Below are 16265 nucleotides of genomic sequence, written 5' to 3'. Positions count from 1 at the left end.
GATACCGCCTTTCGAAGCCTAAGTGGGAGAAGATGGAGAACGACCTGAGGGCGTGACGAATCCCTCTAGGTACAGAGGGATGTGACCCAAGGGCCAAAAGCTGGTGGTACGGGCACGGGGGATCGCTAGACCCCGAGACAGGGAGGTGTGTTCACCGGAAGAAAGTGTTTACTCCCACCCAAGCCCTTATTGACGCAATGGCCCAAGCTCAAGAGGGGAAGATAAAGTTCAACAGAGAGAACGACGCGCTCACATTAGCCCTCGGGAATTGTGAACACCCAGGACGTGTACGAGGCAAAGGCGCCATTCCGTGGAAAGTAGGGTTTCCCGAGGACAATGACCCGTACAGTTATAGAAGCCGTAACTGAAAGACGGATCGGATGCAGATCTTGTGGGGAAGTTGGCATCGGAACTCTATGAGGTGAAGAAGATTGTGCATGAACTAGTAAAAGAAAGATCGGCAGAGCCGCATGAAGATCGTGCAGCGGATGTCGGAATCCAGCAGCAGAGAAGCAGCGTGGCTTCCACGGAGGTCCCGGATGGTGCTAATGCACCCTTCACCCTGGCTGGTGCTAATGCACCAACGATCGAGATTTGTGCACCGGAGCCTCACTACCCCGTGGATGATGTAAAGGAGATGAAAGAATGTGATCTGCATTATCCAATGGGGAACATTTTCATGAAGGTAGCGATCGGCAGTGCTTTACCTTGTATACCTGGAGCACTCCACCACAAAAACCCCCCATTGAAGATGACCATGCTCGTGTAACGGTGGAAGACATAGTCCAAGGGTGTGAGGACCTAGAGATTGACTATGCTACACCCGAAGGGGAGAAAAGACTTGGAGATTTCAAGCGCCAGTTCATTCTATGGAAAAAGAAGTACATAGTGTTTCCAGGCGGGGCGCCAAGGCCAACAAGTCCACCCCCCTCCGGTGGTGGTGGTGGTTCACCTACACCCCCATCACGTCAGCCGACGCCGCCCCCCAATCCACCTCCGGCGGGTAAGCAGCCGCCGCCCTCCAGTCCGCCTCTGGCGGGCACGCCGCCCCCAATCCACCTCCGGCGAAGAAGCAGAAGCTGGCGGACAGCAAGGCAACCCCCTCCTGGACTATTAACCCGGACCCTTATGTACTTAAGACCACATAGGTACCAATGCCATCACTTAAGCCTCTCCTCCCGAGACCTTGGGAACTTAGTGTCGAGGAAAACAACGTGGCCGCGGCTGCTCACCATGAGAAATGGAAGGCGAATATAAAGGAGAAAAAAGAGCCCGAACCGAAGCCAGTATTTACTGAGAAGCTAAAGAAGTGGGCAAATTTTTTTTTACGACACCGTCCCAAATCTCGCTGCAAGATGACTATGGACATGAATTTCGTAGGCAAATAGAATTATTGGACAAGAAAGCCTCGGAGGAGAAGAAAGCCTTGGAGGAGAAGAAAGAAGCAAGTACAAAATGCGGGAAACAAGTTTCCCAGCTCGGGGAACAAAGAAAACAAACCACCCCCCCCCCCCCCCCCCCGCTCATAGTGGAAGCCGGTCCTTCCCATACGACGGCGTCGTCCTTCAGAGCCGATATGGATAAGGACATGGAACTATTGGACCCCGCTATCATAGCAGTTGCTGGAGCATATGGAATGACTGTAACGACGGCCAAAGAAAGAGCGACCGAGTTAGATATGACTCTCCGTGCATTGTTAGGCCTTGAAGATGCGCCAATAAGTGAGGTAGCATTTACATATGTGCAGAATGGGCCTCTCATCGAGCCCGCGCAGAAAAAGAGTCTACCAACACATATGCGAAGTCTGCTACGCTGGTACAAGGATTTCATAAAAAATAAGGCCGGCAAAGAATATATTTATGCGGAAGTTAGAGAGGAGCATCACTTCAAACAAATACCATGTAGAAGTTCATACGAGTGAATTGTTCCAGTTGTTCAATCTGCGCGAGCTCGACAAATCTATCCTGAATTGCGACATTCTGTAAGTGATTTATTTCTTCTGTACGCTATCATTGCCTGCACTATATTGTGCTAACTATATTCTTGTGTACGCTATTATGTAGAATGAAGCTTGGATAATGCAAAAGAAAGAACATCCTTGATGTTGGATTCATTGACCCACATATCATTAATGGATATGTGTTAGAAAGATAACACCAAGACGTGGAGAAAGACTTGTATCGGTTTCTTACAAAGCAGGAACTCAAAAGTCCAATTCTATTTCCTTACCATTTTGGGTGAGTGTTTCCGTCTTGTGCACATTCTCTTTTATTTACTCCATGCATGTTATGTTCAATCGATGACTTATGCATGACTGTGCGTGTAACGTGTCCGCAGGTTCCACTAGATTCTACTAACAATTGAATTTAACAAATCCAGAGTTCTCGTCATGGTCTCTCTGAATATGGACTCAAACATTGGTCCGGTATAAGAGCAATGATGTAAAAGTAATTATTTTCAATCATTTGCGCACTATATCGGCCTATTTCGTTCGTTTCCTTATATCAAGTAACTAATAACTCCATTGTTCATTTAATTTCTTTGCCCTGTAGGGTTTGGAAACGGTTCAAACATAAAATAACCGGTGAATTCAAAGATGAGATAACATTTTCAAGGATAGTTAATGTGGATATTTAGCCACCGGGGACCAATCTATGTGGATACTATGTGTGTCAGTTTATCTGGCGATTCACCTTTGAGTGGAGGCCTGAGGATATCAACATGTGGAGGAATGACATGCGGAAGAAGCTTAATCCAGAAGCTCGCTTCCGACCAATTCAAGAGGAATTGGCAGGATTTTTGATGATGGAAGTCCTCCATCCTAAATGAGAACACTATTACGAGGAAGAAGAACTTCTAATTTGATAAATTGTATATGGAAACTTGTTTGAAGTTGTTCTTGTATATGGTCACCCAAGACTAAATATTATATATTCCTCTTAAATTGTTCTTGTTTGAAATTATATATTCATATGCGTCAACGTGTAACGTGTATATAGTAGCGTAGAATATGTGTACTGAAACGTCTTTAAAATTAAAATAAAACACAAAATAAAATATAAAAGAAATGAAACATAACAAAAAGAAAATAGATTTAGGAAGGTAAAAACTCTAAACCTGCGGAGACCTTTAGTCCCGGTTAGCCGCCCCGGCGAGCGCCTGCTGCCCATGCGGATGGGTCTTTAGTTGCGGTTCGTAAGCAACCACGACTAAAGAGGGAGGGGAGGGGGCTTTAGTATCGGTTGCGCAACCAGAACTAAAACCCGTTACCAACCGGAACTAAAACCCTTTTTTCTGTCAGTGAATATGTTAATTTAGTGTCCCTACATGTTTTCGTTCTTTTTCAGATGGATGATTCACGTTTCAACGTTAGGTGACTCATGATGTAGTTTTTGTTAGACTCAAACATTAATAATAAAATAAGTAAAGCCGCCTGCATCAATCAATGACGGGCTGAAGCAACATTATTTGGAAAAGAATAAAATATTCTGCGACGGCAGAGGAATAATTGTTGTCTTTTCTTGATGACACATCAATAAAATATCTCTCCATCTTTAAAAATAGTTAACGCCGATAGTACAGTACTTAACTTGTCCCCTAGTTCGCAATAGTGACAGGCGCCGAGCATCTGCCGCCCAGAGCAGCGTACGTACGTAGTATTCTTTGACTAGAGAAAGGAAGTCTCCTAAGAGAACATCATTGTTGGCTTGTTGCGCCAGATATACCAAAACGGTGACAAGTATCAAATTGGCTGTAACCAGCAAGACAATATAGAAATGGAGAAGAGTTTGCAAAACTTTATCGTTCTTCAGGGCATCTCCAGCGGCGCGACGCAATTTATGTCCGTCCTGACCGGAAATATGTCTAGCACCACCTCCAGCTGCGTGACGCATAGTTACCGGGTCGTCCGGGGACGCAAACCTGGCTCAAATATGCGTCAGGTTTGCGTCTCCGCGGATGCTCGGTGGTCGCGGAAACTATCCGCGTTGGGTGCATCCGGGCCCGATTGGCAGTGAGAAGGTAAGCAAAAGATTTTTTCATTACTATTGATTGGCCAAAAGGACCATCTTTACAGAGATGGTTAGTCGAGTTAACCTAAAACTACGACGGCCGTACCTACTCGCCGTCGCGCGGCCTACACCGGCCTTGGTTACTCGCAGTCGCGCGGCCTACTACTGGCCGCCGGAAGGGTTGGCGCCGTCGTTGAAGCGGGAACACTTCGCGCACGCGCGCGGCGCACGCCGGCGAACGGACATCTCGTCCTGTCGCCTGCGCCGTTCGAGGGCCTCAGCCAGGGAGCTGTCCCACAGGGCCTCCGCCCGGGCGAACGCCACCTGGGTAGCCGCCGCCACCGCCGCCGCCTGGGCTGCCTCCTCCTCCGCCGCCGCCTGGACCGCCGCTGCGTCCTCGTTCGCCTGGGCCGCCTCCGCGTCCTCGTTCGCTTGGGTCGCCGCCTGGATGGCTGCCACGTCGGCGATGAAGCGGCCCCTGTCCCTAGCCGCCTCCGCCACCGCTTTGTCCTTGGCGGCGATGGCGGCCTCCAGCTCCCGATTCTTCCGCTCGACCCGCGCGGGAGAAGGGCCGCTACGCTGGAGCGAGTCCAGGTCGGAGCACATTAACCCCCGAGCCATGGCCATCACATAGCTGTGGGCTTCCTCCTCTGCCACCCAAGCCTGACGGCGCTGGGCGTCCCCAACTAAGGTTCTGCCCGGTCATGGATGGATTAGCTTGAGGTGTGCCCGTCGTCCCCGCCGGTGTCCACCATATATAGCCACGGCGGGGCGGGAAACGGCGTTCGCGCGAAGGTCGTTTCTCGCGCGCGCGAAACACCGGCGAAACTTGCCAATGTATTAGGCAGCGGGGACGAACATCGTCGCGCGGGAACAGTTAATCGCCGGCGGCAGTCCGGGACGTAAAACGCCATTAGCGAGCTTGACGTTGTCCCCGGTTAAAAAACATAACCGAACATTTTCGGTACGTAACACATGCACGCTAAGGACTTGACGGGTGAACTCTCGAAAGAGCTGCCTTTTTCGTTATAATGTAACACTTTTGCTCTAGTGCACCCTCCCTCTCTAAACTTAACAACATCAATTGCTGGGATAGCTTGGTACATCTTTATAATTAAGGGTATGATCGTCATTGAGTAATAATTACCTTGTCATTAACAATTATTAACTTGTATATAGGCCTGTAGAAATCCGTATGACCTGATTAAATATGTACAGATCCATTGCTGACAGTTACCGATGTTTTCTAGCACCGTGAAGAGGTATGCCCTGGCCCCTGGCCGCCGGCAGCTGCTGTGTAGGTGTTGCAGATCGGCGTATTTGCAGTGCTGCTCCTTTGCATGATCTTGTGTTAAAGGTCCTGAAAGGTGCGTGCTCCTGATCTATTTCCGCGTCAGCTTGTAAGTAGACATTTGATGGTTGGCCTGCTCCATGATCTGGGTGGGCTCCGATGGCATTGGTGCTCTCCTTGGTGAGCGCGTGAGAGAAGGTCCGGCGCGTGATGAAGCTACCTGCCTATAGGCAATCCATGGCAACGAGGACTCGCATGGAAGTGACAGCACGGAGGAAATAGTGCATCATATAATAGTAGGCAATTAGTATAGGACAGATCAGCATCACGATTGGATATACGGCGGGTTTGGATCTGGATTCTGGATATGGGCGGGCTGGCCTAATTAAATTAGGATAATTACTAATTAATAGTGAAAGACCATACTAACCTTCATAAGGTTGGCGAGGGGGGTGCACTGAAGCACTATAATATAATTTGAAGGGTGTTAAGTAGGAAGCATCAGGCAGAAAATAATCCACACCACGGGAAGGCCTTTCCGCTCTGAAACCAAGATCCAGTACATCCCCAGCAAGAGAGACGACAGAAGAGTGGCAGTTCTTGATGGATCCTGCAAACCAAAATGGTGCAATTAACATGACAAGGGCGATGGAGGCCTTGTCCCCATACATCACCAACGCGCGGAGGACAGTCATTGAGATAGAAGCCTTGGTGGCTGTGGCAGTAGGACTGCTTTTTTTGCAGCTCATCCTCGGACCCTTACGCCGGCGGTCGGGCCACTGGTTCATCCAAGGTACATTGTGGCTTGCTTACACGCTCCCCTTCCCTCTTATTGCCTACAACCTCGGTCAGATGGTGTCCTCGCCGGCAAAGAATGGGTTGTACTTTGTCTGGGCTATTATTCTCTTGTGGGCCGCCGGATGTGCTGACTCCATGACAGCGTATGATCTGGAAGATAACAAGCAGTGGAAGCGGTACCTCTTTCAGCTGCTTCAGTATATTGTCTACGCAGTTGCTATAGAACGGCTGCTTGTTGCTCACACACTTTCATTCAACCTAGAATTCAACCTAGAAATGAAAGAAAAAAAAGCACAACCTATTCAGATTGCAGCAGGTAGCCTGTTTGCTGTGCTAATGTTTACCAATGTGGTCAAAGCATTTGCTGGCTGGATGGTCACGCGCTCTTATCCCAGCAAATTAGTAGCCGACTATGTGAGTGACCAGGTTGACGAAAGAGGTGATCAAGATTCTTTTGACCCAATTACAATGAAGGGATACAAATACCTTGTCCGCTGGCGAGTTCAACACCATGAGCATCACTACATCAAAGATGGTATCATCACCATCGACACAATCTGGGACACGGAATTTAATGATGGGCTGCTCAACACAAGTATAGCTGTCTCGCAATTGAAAGATGTTTGCCTTTCGTTTGCTCTGTCTAACTTGCTAAAGCGCCGGTTCTTTGGGATGGAGTGTGCTGAAGCTGCCCTTCCCGAAACACGCAAGTTTATCTTTGAGGGTTTGCTGTCGTCCGCAGAGGGTGAAGTCAACAACTACACAAGAGTATTTCATATCATCGAGGTGGAATTGGGTTTTCTCTATGATTTTTTCTTCACAAAGTATGCAGCTCTGTTTCAAATGGAGGGTCCTTATCTTGTTTTGGTTGTTCTCAAATCAATTTCCATATGCATCTGCGGAGCAGTTCTGCTTCGAAATTCTCCTATAGTGAAGACACTTGACCCTATAATTGAAGTTGGCACAAGACCTGTTGATATTACTATCACAGTCATGGTTTTCGGAACTCTCTTTCTAGTTGAAGTACTGCAGGTCATACTTTATCTGATGTCAGATTGGGCTACCGTTTCACTTGCTTGCAGTTATACCAGAAGAGGTTCCTGGGATTTCACCACATCTGTTATTTGGTTTCTTAGAAGATTAAACTTATTCAGACATTTGAGAGCCCGGTATAACAATGGCAAATTCCTTCAAAGGCTTAATTTTTTTGGGTATTGGCAAAATAAGATGGGGCAGTCATCTGTAATTCATGACTGCCGTCATTTCGATATGCCCTTTACGGGGCCTTTGAACATCCGCTGGTTTGACAACCTCCTCATCATGGCTTTTCTTCATTTTATTAGCTACATGACAAGCTGCGTACTTTCAATGGTATTCTCCAAGAAATTCTTCGTCCTCGTTCCTGATTCTGTGAAAAGCGAGATACTTTCTTGCTTGAAGAAATCTAGCATTGGTGTACCTCTAACCAATGGAGAAGCAGCATTGCAGCGTAATGGTGTCCTTGGAGAGTTCTCCTGGGCATTAAAGATGCCGAGCCAAGCAAAAATAATAGCTATTTGGCATGTTGCAACTGATTACTGCAATATTGGATCTCACAGTAAGGCATCAGAGGGGGAAGAACTGATGCAGATAGATTACTACAATCAAGTTGCGACCACATTATCTAGGTATTGTGCATACTTGATGTCCAGTATCCCAGATTTCCTTCCTGGAAACTCCATAGATACACATATGGTCTTTGATAAGTTAAAAGAGCAATCAAGAAGGGTGCTACGTGCGCAGAAGCCAAGTAGGGATTTATTGCTCAGGGCCATTGATGATCCAAAAAATAGCAACCAGGAAGATACCATTATCCGCGACTATGGCGGCTGCATGATGCAGGATACCACCATTGATGAAAACACCCAAGATGACTGCATCAGGAACAATATGCAGAATTCCACTGTCGACGAATCAACTGCCACCAACTCCCAAGATAACATGTTCATCGAAGGCTTGAAGCTTGGGAGGGACCTGGAGAAGATAGAAGATGAAGTTCTCCGCTGGAAGGTGATGGCAGAATTCTGGGCCGAGACCATCATCTACATTGCGCCATCTGACAATATCAAGCTGCACATGGAACGCCTTGCCCAAGGTGGGGAATTTCTCACTCACGTCTGGGCTCTGCTCACTCACGCAGGTATTCTGAAACGTGACCAGAAGCAAGCCCCTGAAGATAATGTGTAATGCCGGTGTTGGCTTGTGTCTGTATTTCCTCCTTGTGCCACATGCTATGCTGATTCAAGGTCCTCTGCAACATGGTACCATACTGCATTGTTTTTTTTTCGAAATGGGTAGTGTAGCCTCAGCCTCTACATTAGTAGATGCACAAGGCTGCTTCATTTATTTCAAGGTATGAGTTATTCAGAGTTTACATTTAAGAGCATCTCCAATCGCGTCCCCCAAACCGTCGCCGGATCGAACGTTTGGGGGACGTGTTTTGTTCGTGCCGCGTTTGGGGGACGTCGCTCCCCAGCCGCGTCCCCCCAAACGCAGCCCCCAATCAGAAATTCAAATAGTTTGCAATCAAAAGAGATTGTTCCCGCCAAATCATCACGATTAGAGCAGCGGTGATCAAAGTACTGGGCGCGCGATCATATTACAGACCGGTGGTGCATGCTAAATTAGAAGAAGGAGTTGGCCGACGGCGACGTATCCTGAGTCGACGTAGGCCCATCGATAACGATCACCTCGTCGCAATCTGCCCGGTGCTGTGCATGCTCCGTCTGCTCCGTCGCCGACGCAGAGGCAGAGGCCGATGCAGGTGTAGCAGTAGAAGACGCCTCTGCCGGCTCTTGCTCCGCGGTTGCTGCCGCTGCCGCTGACTGGGCCGCCGCATCGGCTGCCGCCATTTTGACTTCGATGTCGTCGAGGATCTGGCCTTTGAAGAAGGTGTGCACCGCCCGCATCCGGGGAGACATTCCCTCTATCAACGCTCTCAGCAGGGACATATCGTCCCTGCGTTTCTTGAGCTCAAACTTCTCCTCTTGCCTCTTGAGCAGCTCCGTCCATATTTCGTCGGCCTTTTTGTCGCGGGAGAGAAAGGACGAGGAGACGTCGGTGAGGCATTTCGTGATCGACGCCTTCGTCTTCTCAGACGACGCAACGTCGACCAAGGCGGCCTTGGCAGCCTTGTTGCCAGTAGAACGTCCTGCCGACGTTGCCAGCGGCGCGTCCAAATCAATGGTGTCCTTCCCCTTGGATAACGACATGCGCGTCAACTGCCATTTGTGGTTCATTTTGAGCTTGCTATAGCAATGCGTCAGCGTGAAAGACTTGTGACCTTCCGAGTTCTTCCGATACATATCCATGGTCCTGTCAAACTAACCAAAGGAAGCGGAATCATTTCATCGAACACAATGTAGGCGCTACAGATTATGTAAGAAAGAGTCGTACCAGTTGGGAGACGTCGGCGCCGCTGTCGTCTCTGGTCACTAAGTCGTGATGGTACCCATGGAAGGAGTTCACCGACGCCTGAGTGATGGCCCATCGCGTCGACATTGCCTTTTGGCTCCTCTTCATTGTCCCTTTGTTGTAGTCGTTGTTGATGAGCTTGCGCTCATTGAACTCGGCCTTGATCCTCGCCCAATATTTCCCGTATTTTTGGTTGGCGCCGATGATGGAGTCATGGCTCACTGTCGCCCACGACTCGCACAGACATAGATCCTCCAAAACCGTCCACTTGGGGTATCGTGTGCCCGACGCCTTCTTCTTCTTCTTCTTCTTCTTCTTCTTCTTCCTAGTCCTCACGCCATCCGCGTCTACCACCACGAGATCATCGTCAGTGGCGGCCTCCTCGTCCTCTTCCTTGCCGCCCTCTTCGTCCTCGTCCTCGTCGTCGTCCTCCACCCCCTCCACTTCCTCCTTGTCCTCGTCCTCGTCCTCACCCCCGTCCTCCTCCTCCTCAGCACCGGCGCCGTCGAATTCGAGCGGCCCCCTGCGGCCAGTGAACGGGGCGCCGTCCGGACCGGGTCCTGGCTCGCGCTGAGGCGCTTGCTCGTACGCAGGGGAGTAGAAGATGTTGTTGGGGTTGAAGCCGCCATGCGGCAGCGCATCCTGGTAATGGGGCGACAAGTTAGGCGTCACGCACCTGGGAGTGGCGAGCGGCCGTCGTTGTAGAAGGCGGATGTCGACGGAGAGGTCACTTCCGGAACGTACACCGGCAAGGACGTACTCCATGGGCTCGCGTTGGTGGCGGCGATACACCCGGCCATTATGTGCTGGTACTGGCGCGCCGCCAGAGCCTTCTTCTCCTGCTCCGCCTCCCTCCGTCATTTTCGCTCCACCGTCGCCATCTTCCGGCGCAGACAATCTTGCTACCATTGATCATCGGTCCATCCTTCCGGTTTCTTCTTCGGAGCCGGCGCCTTCCGCGACTTCGCGAACGGCGCTTTCGCCCCTTTCGTCTCATTGCCCGGCGGCTTCTTGGCCGCTTTCTTGACAATCTTTTTTGGGGCTGTCGGCGGTGCCATGGGAGAGGGTAGCGGCGGCGGGTGGACGGCGGAAGGGAGAAACAAATCGGCGGGATAGGAGAAATGAATCGGCGGCGGGATATGTGTTGGGAGGCCAGAAATGCGCGGCGGGATAGGCGCGATGTGGCGGGAGGGGCGGGATTTGGCGGGAGTGGGAGACGAATTTTCCCTGTGCCGCTGACGCATCAGGCCGGCGTCGCTTCGCCTCGCTTTTCGTTGTATCCGGCGTGCCCGGTGCGTCCCCTGTGGGACGGGGACGGGATCGGGCCGCCGGACACCGTATCGGGTCGCGCCGGACAAAAATCGGCTTTGGGAGATGCAGAAGCATTTTTTTATCCGGCGCGCCCCAAATCGGTTTGGGGGACGATTTAGGGGACGTGACTGGAGATGCTCTAAGGATTTGATAAGGCTGAGACATGTATCAACCAAAAAAAATAAGAAGCATCACAAAGCTATCTATTCCCAATTCTACTAGTACTAGACAAACATGCGAGCTTCGCCTTGCCGTCTGCAAGGCGTTGGCGCATGCGTTGTCCCATGGTGTGGATGATGCGATGCATTTAGTATCTAAATGTTTTAGCTTTGTTTGAACTTTTTACTTGTTCTGTGTTGTTGCATGTGATTTTTCGGATTAGCTATCCTGATCGACTTTATGGGTGAATGATGGAGATTAAATCATCTTAGTTTTCTGTGTGAACAATGGCAAGCGTTAGAGGAAAGTAAGCATTTGGTCTAGCATTTCATACGTCCAAACAGTAGTCCACCCAGCTATTGATATATCAATTTCACCTGGCAATGTTCAAAGGAAAACATCACTAACTAACAAATGTTGTCTAGTTCTTCGCCGAAATAGTTGATGGAGTATGGTTATGGTAAATGTCTGAAAATACTGATTATAAAGTCTTACTCCAATTGCGACTTTTTACACAAAAAAATATTCAATTGCACTTCATAGAAAAACATAAAAGATTCACTGAAGCTTCCAGGACCCATCTGCTAACTGAAATAGTGAAAATAACATATTGAGATGGCTCTACTCCATATAGAAACTACTAATGCAACACAACTATCAAAACCCAGCACCTGGATCTGTAATAAAAACATCAAACCTGGTTTATTTTGGAATTCAGGATCAAGAGTAAAAATCGCCAGCTGGAAGTAAATATAGTGCTAAAATTGTCCAGAATAGCGCTAAGAACAAAATGGCCTCTAAGTTGGTATGAGTAGAGTAACAGATGAGCAACCCATGAGCTTGCTTCTCGTTGGTTTTCATACATCATACACAAAGAACTACAATACACACTAACATTACGGAGACCTTGATCTTCTTAAAGCTCATATCTACTTGTCTCTTTAAATGCGTACAACAGAGTAAAATTATGGGACACATGCTTAGGCCTACCCCTTGTTTTCATTTTGGAGATGAGTAAACTCCTAAGTCTCTAGGAACAACTTCAAGGTGCCTCATACCACGAAAACATGTAAGCAAAAAAAAGATAAGAAAATAGCATTCAACATGCACTCCGTACTTTGCTCTTGACTGCATTATCGCCCCACATTGTCCCTATGTTCTTTCATGTAGCTCCAAATCAAATCCCATTTTAAAACATAACATAACTATAAATGGAATAACCACAAAACAAGCTGATCATGTAGTTCCTGATAGATCCAATCAGTTACGTACCTGGGATCCTGAAATATCTGCAATGCTTATATTTCTTAATGTGTGAAGGCAATAAAACACAAGGTCACATTCATATTGCAAATCATAATTTTTTATACAGATGCATTTTCTTAGAGGGGATCTTCTTTATACAAAGAAGCATGCATTTCCTAGACTGTTAGCACTACAAAATAATGTTTAAGCAATATGTTCACCAAAAAACATAAATGGAGTCGCGGAAGTACTACCCAAGGAAATAATTGGATAGAGTATCCTCAACAGATTAGCATACTAAACAGACCTGCAGAAGCCTTGTGTAATCAACTACCAAACTAAAGAATAAGCTGTGATGCATGGTACAAATTATACATACACATTATTTAGAACTACATACATGAACAATTGAACTACTTTAGCAGGATAAAGCTCTTTCCATAATAAGAAACGGTAATTTGAAGATCCTGCCTTCTTTTATTCCTTGCTGCCTGTTGGGTGCGTGAAATCAGAATTTCAAGTTGAAGCACTGTACATAAACAACCATGGAATTTAAACTTGTGTTAGTAGTTAGAAAAGGAGGAAATAAAAGCTCTCAATTTAAGAATTAGAATTCTTCGAAAAAACCCGAATTCCCCAGACTCATTAATGTTATAGACTATAAGGTAAGCTCACATAGGAATTGAGGTGTGCCAACTTAAAAACAAACGTTGGATATCACTAATACCACAACATGCGTGCACAGCAACACTTGTGAGGCTGGCACTAGTACTGCCACACACCTCAGGTGAACCCGACTGATGCATCATCATAAGAGCCTATACTTTCCTTGTGACATTCTACCTGCGACCTAATCACTTCAAAACCATCTCATAGAAGAATTTAATCCCAGGCAGGGAAACAATTAAGAGAACATAAAATATGAAATTTGAAAAAGAGATTTTCCCGAGAAGTATTTTGATTGCCTATAAATTGAAATTTTTAATCTAAGAGTGGCCATGAGTTACGTAACAAATGAAGAATTTCTTGGATTAGGTTCCCGCACCAACGATTGAAAGCAAAGTAAAAGGTATTTGATCTCATTTGTACAAACAATCCAATAAATCAGTGTGCAAACAGGAAATAAGATAAACTGTAAATAAATAGTGACTGAATCTCTTTACCATCAGTAGATTTCTACTGTGAGATCCTAGTGTCTATACCACAAGAGGGAAACTAAAGAACCATTTAGGAGGAAAGCTGTCGGTGGTTGCCTCCCTGCCAAGAACAACGCTATACAATAAAACCTGACAACTAAAAGATAAACAACGAAGAGGATTCTTCGAATTGCCTCAACTTCAATACCAAGAAAACCCTAGAGTACCACAAGCTTAATTAGTCCACTCGAGGCAAAATAGAATAAAATGAGGAAAGTGGATGCAACAGAAATCAAGTATCAAGAAAATACTGTACCTTTTCTTGATGCCATTGTAATGTGTTGGCGGGCGCCATCACTGGCAAGATGCTTCCCCATCTGGTGATCTACACAGCCTCGCAAGAAAAATCAGTTTTATCTAAGTGAGGCATGTGGGTTGCATAGTCGCGGCATCGGCGTAGTCCAGGAACACGGGAGTTTTGGCCGACAACGCAGTCTGCCCAGACCCTGGTCAGAATCAGCCAACCAGGGTGGCCTTCTTTAGATGGATACAAACACCCGAGCCGTAGAATATGTCCAGAGAGAAACAACATGTTCGAATAGCTGATAATATAATCACCAAGTGAAAAAACATGTTCAAATAACTGATTGAAACAACAAAATTGTGGTGAATCTAACAATACCCGAACAGATATGGGCAAAGCAGAAAAGTAATTGCAGCTTTGTGAGGGGATAGAAGATGTGAACTGACTGCTTACTCATAAGGATGTAGAAATGAACCTTTATAAATTTTGGAAGCAGTGCAGGTTTGAGGAAACTCAACTCTGAATCCCATCTAAAGGTATAATTGATGCCCCCCATAGGGGGCCTCACAGCGCTTTGAGGTTCTGGCCGTCAGATCTCTCCTCAGAGCGGATCTCGGCCGCTCATTTTGTTCCACTGTGATATAAAAGAACCATCCACACAGAGAAACCCTAGCCGCCTCTACCCGAGCCCCGCGCACGGCCTCTCTCCCCAATCCCCTCGTTCTCGTCCTCGTCTCTCCCCCAATCCCCATGTCACCCTCTCCCCAATCCCCTCAGATTCCGGCCCCTGCTCCTCCGCCTCCTATTTGCTGGTCTCCATGGATGTTACAAGGAGAGGCGAACTGAGGGCACCAAACAGGGAGAAGCGGCCCCTTCTCCGCCCCCCTATTTGATGGTCTCCTCCATGGATGGTACATGGAGAGGCAAAGGGAGGGCACCAAACAGGGAGAGGCGAAGGGAAGGGAGCCATGGCTGAGGAGGTGCCGGCTAGGCTCCACCTCCTCCATCCCTACCTTTTTCTCATGCATCCTCTGCCCGTCACTCTAGATCGGGCTCGCAAATGGGACGTTGTGTGGCCTTGGAGGGGGCCGCACAGGGTGGTCGAGTAGGAGGCGTTGTTCGTGGTGCTGTCTAGTGGGAGGAGGCGGCGTCCTCTACCCCGACCCAGATCCCGAGTGTGGCGGTGGTATGGTGCCTCCACTGCGAGCACAGCGGCCTCGTCATACTTGTGTTGTTAGTCCGACCGGATCAATCGAGCTGCCAGCCACCTTCTTGTCGTCTACATCGATCTGCAGGTAAGTTGCGTCATTCCCCATCTCTCTCTGCTAGCTTGATTTCTCACCATTTATCTATTTAGAAAATTTTCTTCTTGGTTTGCCCGCTGGGACAGATTCCATCATGCTCCACCACCCGGAGAGCTCCCTCTCCCATGCTCCTCCCAACTTCCTGGCCGGCTGCATCCGACATCCCTAGGGCCTTCACTCCAACTTGCAGGTCAATCTTCTCCTTGGCAACCCTTGTTTACATGTTTTAGATTCTCCCATTGTTCAACAGATCAAAGGCATCATTGCTTCTTGGCTCAGGAAGTCGAAAAAATAATAGGTGCTTTGGTTTGTGATTTTGGGTGCCTACCATGTGTTTGTTGTTATGCCTATGAGCACCAAATCAATATATTCTTCAATTTCTCTTTTGGTCTATATGGGCTAACATGATTTATTCAGTTAATTAACTCTTCTGTAATCTATATAAGATGCAATGCATCTGGGCCTTCTCAGATGCTTATTGTGTGCTTGCCTGTATCCTTTTCTTATTAGTAAACAATTTGTTTCCCCCTACACATGTGGGATATATTAGCCTATGAAATACATGGCAGATAATTTTCAGCTCCGCCAGTGTTCTTCTCTCCCCTATGGATTGGATGGTGTGCAAGGAGGAGACACTAGCAGATTTTGATTTTAGGGGACCATGTATAGTTCAGTGAATTAAGTAACAAATCAGGTATAGATATCAGACTTAGGTTTTAAATTGGCATTTGATAACTTAATTTCCTTCCCTAACAGATATAACTGCATGATTGATTGCATATTTTGTTTCATTGTATCATTTTTCGGTCTGGTTTTTTTCTCAATGATCTCTAGATAAGAAAAGAAAACTTAAACATGGTCACTGATATGTGTATTTCGGTCTCCTACGAACTATTCAATTTTTAGGAGAGATGTATCAGAGAAAAAGAGAGCATTAACATTCGATTGATAGGAGGTATTAACGAAACAAAGATCAGTGATGGCGAACTAAAAAATTCTTGCATGCAATTTGTTGCTGGTAGTTTCTTTACACTATTGGTTCTCTTTAATTTTGAGATCTGCTTTTTTCCCATAGGATGACGAGCATATATCTTTCCTATTGGTTATCATGAGCACCATTTTTATGGCATTTCGCTCGGATTATTGTTTCCACTATTTGGTGTTTCTCGTCTGAAATAATTGCAGAGGAGCCATGCATTTTTAACATCAAGAAGATTGAACCATGTCTAGGTATTATTCTTTTGTATTACATGG

General features: G+C 47.2%; 1 protein-coding gene across 1 annotated transcript; it reads left to right on the top strand.

Annotated features, from left to right (window-relative positions):
• Positions 1-5949: 5949 nt before the first annotated feature.
• Positions 5950-8325, top strand: LOC127339174 (uncharacterized). The gene has a single exon (XM_051365053.1). It carries the CDS (start codon positions 5950-5952, stop codon positions 8323-8325), a length of 2376 nt encoding a protein of 791 aa, XP_051221013.1.
• Positions 8326-16265: the final 7940 nt, after the last annotated feature.

The sequence above is a fragment of the Lolium perenne genome, chromosome 3 (genome assembly GCF_019359855.2).
Source record: "Lolium perenne isolate Kyuss_39 chromosome 3, Kyuss_2.0, whole genome shotgun sequence".
Classification (NCBI taxonomy): Eukaryota; Viridiplantae; Streptophyta; class Magnoliopsida; order Poales; family Poaceae; genus Lolium; species Lolium perenne.
This window is presented reverse-complemented; position numbering and strand designations above follow the sequence as displayed.

Bases quoted from the DNA above. Each gene is read 5' to 3' on its own strand.
- LOC127339174 (XM_051365053.1), top strand. From the start codon at position 5,950: ATGGAGGCCTTGTCCCCATACATCACCAACGCGCGGAGGACAGTCATT.